This window comes from Poecilia mexicana, unplaced genomic scaffold (genome assembly GCF_051168715.1).
Source record: "Poecilia mexicana isolate PSO_F unplaced genomic scaffold, ASM5116871v1 scaffold_22, whole genome shotgun sequence".
NCBI lineage: Eukaryota > Metazoa > Chordata > Actinopteri > Cyprinodontiformes > Poeciliidae > Poecilia > Poecilia mexicana.
In genome coordinates, this window is record NW_028263391.1 from 19,136,070 (window position 1) to 19,139,496 (window position 3,427).

A 3,427-nucleotide genomic window follows, 5' to 3' on the forward strand; every position below is an offset into this window, starting at 1 on the left:
TCAGAAAGGAAAAAAATGGATTTTATTATGGAACAAAAGGCATCAAAAACATTAAGTTATTATTACATCAAAAACATCAGCTTCTTTTTGGATCAGTCCATCATTTCAGCTGCAGCACCACCTGAAAGACATTTAAAAAAAAAACGGTCACATCACTTAGGACTAGAGATGAATTCCAAAGCAACAGCTTCTGCCTTCACTCTCTTCCTCAAGAAAGACTTAGAGAGAATCTTGTGATAATGCTGCCCCCTAGTGTTTAAGCTGCATCAGTTTTCAGATGACATCGTTTAGGCACTTTAAATTGCCTTGTTGCTGAAAATGTGCTTTAAAAATGAAATCGCCTTGCCTAGGTTTAAAACCTAAACTCCATTAAGCTGAGGAGCGACATGAAAGTGTTAATCATGACTGGAGTGTTCATCAGCATGAGCCCATGTAGAGCTGCACTCAGGGTAAACAGGGTGTCATGTTTCGCAGTCACACGTTGATAAGGTGTCATGTTCCCTTTGTGCGTACCTTGTTAGCAGCCTCTAGTGAGCTGATGAGCGTGCTCACTTCCTCTCTGTTCAGCTCCATGGTGATGGGCCGAAGCGCTCCGTTCTCCCTCACATCCAGACAGAGGCTGAGGAGCGGCGTGTTCAGAGACGAGATCTTATCGCTGGACAAAGCCAGCTGCAGAGGATGAAGGGAAAGAAAGGCTTTGCAGAAAACTCAAAGCAGGCAGATTTGTGCAAAGGTTTTGTTCATTTAGTGTAAGTTTTCTGCAAGACAGTGTAGGGGATGCTTCAACATTCCTAGTGTTCCTGGTTAACGTTTGGGTTTAATGTTGGCACAAGGAGCAGAGAAACATGCTATAAGAGCCTACTTTTAATAACTAAAATAGCTTTGTTTTGAGGTGTTGATTATTACCCAAGACACCCAGTTTAACTCATTAGGGATGCAGACCAACACCAAATGCTGATGTCTGACTGACCTTCAGCTGCCAGTCAAAGTCCTGCAAGGTTGCAGAGGAGATGCTGCTGGTTCTGTCCAGCAGAGCACGCCGGATCTCCTCCCATCGTGCTCTGAGAACGCTCAGCACCGCCTCGGCGTGGCTGTGATCTGCATCCGACAGTTTAGCCAGGACCTGCACAGAACCAGCAGGACAAGATGTGACGGCCTGAGCCGAGGGGCGAAAAAAACGCCGGCCTCGCCTGCTCCGCTCACCTCTTCATCGGGGATGTCGTTCCCCACCGCCAGGCGGAACAGGCTGGTCAAGAAGTCTAGTAGCTGCAGCCACTCCTCCAGGCTCCAGGTGGTGCTGTAATCACTCCTGCATGGAGGCTCCCGCCCACACAGCCCGTCCACCACTCTGTGACACAGCTGGAAACATCAACAGCAGATCAGTGTTTCCCTTTGACTTTGGCTGATTTATATTTTAAAAGGAGAATAAAGGAAAGTTATTTTTTGCCTTCAATCTCAACTGTTCAATATTCAGAAAGAAAAAAAATAAATAATGATGCATCAAACAATCAGTCATTTTTTTCCACATGTGCTGTGATGTGCAGGTGAGACACTGAAAAACTCTTCACTGAAAACGTTTTTTCACCCTTTAATGCAACATGTTTTCTGTTGCTCAAGGAACAAATGGGACTGGATTCAAAACTACAACCACTGATGAAGTAATCTATAGCACTTTTTTAATTATTTATGTTCATAACATTAACATTAAATTAAATCAAAGTTTACATATGACTTTGAATGAGTTGTAGTTGATTACAAGAAGACCTGAAATCAGTATCATTTGGTAAAACACTGATCAGTTAATCAAAAGACACAAGCAGGTGTTTCTAGAAATGTAGATGTTTTTATTTTCAACAAAATACCAAGTATCAAGTCTGTGTACATTTTTACCCATACCTACTGTGCTTGGAAAGGCTTTCATACTGCTTCAACTTTTTCATAAGGTGTCACATTATATCCACAAATATCAGTACATTTTTTTTAAAGAATTTGTGTCTTATTATCACCACAAACTAATGCATACTTATGAATTAAAAAGAAAATCAAGATTGCATTCAATGCAACTCACTGCCTTGAATGTGAAATTTAACCTCAGTAAAAAAAAAAAATACAGATGTGGATAAAGTTGTGGAGAAATTTAAAGTTGAGTAAAGTTGTAAAACAATATCCCAATTTTTGAACGTCTCACAGAGCTTTGTTCAATCTACCATTCAAAAACAGAATATGGCACAACTGCCAACCTGGCTAGACGTAATCGTCCACCTAAATGAGGGAAATGATGTGTTTCTGCTGCTTCCACACAGCTTATTCAAATGGGTGAATTTATTTCTTCGCATGTCATTGAGATCCACAGGAATCTGGCCCATTTGTTTAGGAAAACCTCTACAAGATGCAGAACTAACTGTGAACACCTCACAAAGGGCAGGGAAGGAGAGCATTATTCAGATAAGCAGCTAAGAGGGCCATGGTGACCCTGAAAGAGTTTCAGAGATCCACACCTCTGGTGGGAAAATCAGGGCAGCTATTAGTGATCCATGTCTCAAATCTGGCCTCTATTGAAGTGATAAGAAGAAAGGTTCTGTAGTAAAAAGTAAACAAAATGCAACATTTTAGCATCCACGAGTCGAAGTAATGAAGAATACACAAAAATCTGAACACTGATATCTTTAGGGTGACGTCAGCATTATGTCATCCGAGACAGTTAAGCAGTTAAGATCATCCAGGACAATCCTGGTAGACCACAGAAGCTACACAATATTCAAGACTTGCACTGAGGTTCACCTTCCAACAGAACAACAACCCTAACAGTAGTCAGAATGACAACTGCATAGATAGATCGTGGTTCATTTGTGCGTTAGAATGAATAAACTGCGATGTATGGACCAGTCAAAGTCCACACATACATCTCGTTGTTGTTTTCCGGCAGTCTGACTGAGCTGTAGATATTTTGCAAACAATACTGGCAAATATTTTAGTCTCGAGGTGTGCAACACCGTTTGGAGATGTGTCTAAAAGCAGAACAGATCATAGCAGTGAAAGGTGGTTCTGCAAATACTGACTTCGATCACATTAGATGAGAAACAAAACGTCAGAATCTCATAGTTTAAAGTATAAATCAGGTTAATAACATTGCATTTGGTTTTGAATCTCTTCACACATATTTTATCAAACATGAATCATAACTCAAATAAGTTTCATGCTCACTTTGACACAATCTGTTGCTGATATTCTGCTCAGAATCTCCATCATATTTTCACCCTCTTCCGCCAAGCTGCTTCTGGTCAGCTGATCTCTATCACGTGACTGGACGAGCCGCGTTCACTTGCAGTAGGAAAAATACTGTCACCCCCCGTCAACCTTCAAGTCACGGGAAATAGAGCGTTGTTCAGTTCCTCTCCGAACAGAGGAGCTGTCTCATTGCCTTTTG

At 41.3% G+C, this 3,427-nt stretch overlaps 1 protein-coding gene across 1 annotated transcript; it reads right to left on the reverse strand.

Moving 5' to 3' along the window:
• On the reverse strand, positions 1-3,411 carry commd8 (COMM domain containing 8). The gene is made up of 5 exons (XM_015000735.2): positions 3,205-3,411; positions 1,204-1,359; positions 971-1,123; positions 514-669; positions 1-121 (listed from the first exon to the last, which is right to left on the reverse strand). The coding sequence occupies exons 1-5, from the start codon at positions 3,247-3,249 to the stop codon at positions 101-103; spliced, it is 531 nt and encodes a 176-aa protein (XP_014856221.1). The 5' UTR covers positions 3,250-3,411; the 3' UTR covers positions 1-100.
• Between the last annotated feature and the right edge of the window lie 16 nt (positions 3,412-3,427).

Bases quoted from the DNA above. Each gene is read 5' to 3' on its own strand.
- commd8 (XM_015000735.2), bottom strand. From the start codon at position 3,249: ATGATGGAGATTCTGAGCAGAATATCAGCAACAGATTGTGTCAAA. The intron at 1,360-3,204 runs GTGAGCATGAAA...TGATGTTTCCAG, and splicing joins CAGCAACAGATTGTGTCAAA to CTGTGTCACAGAGTGGTGGA. The intron at 670-970 runs GTCAGTCAGACA...CATCCTCTGCAG, and splicing joins ACTTTGACTGGCAGCTGAAG to CTGGCTTTGTCCAGCGATAA.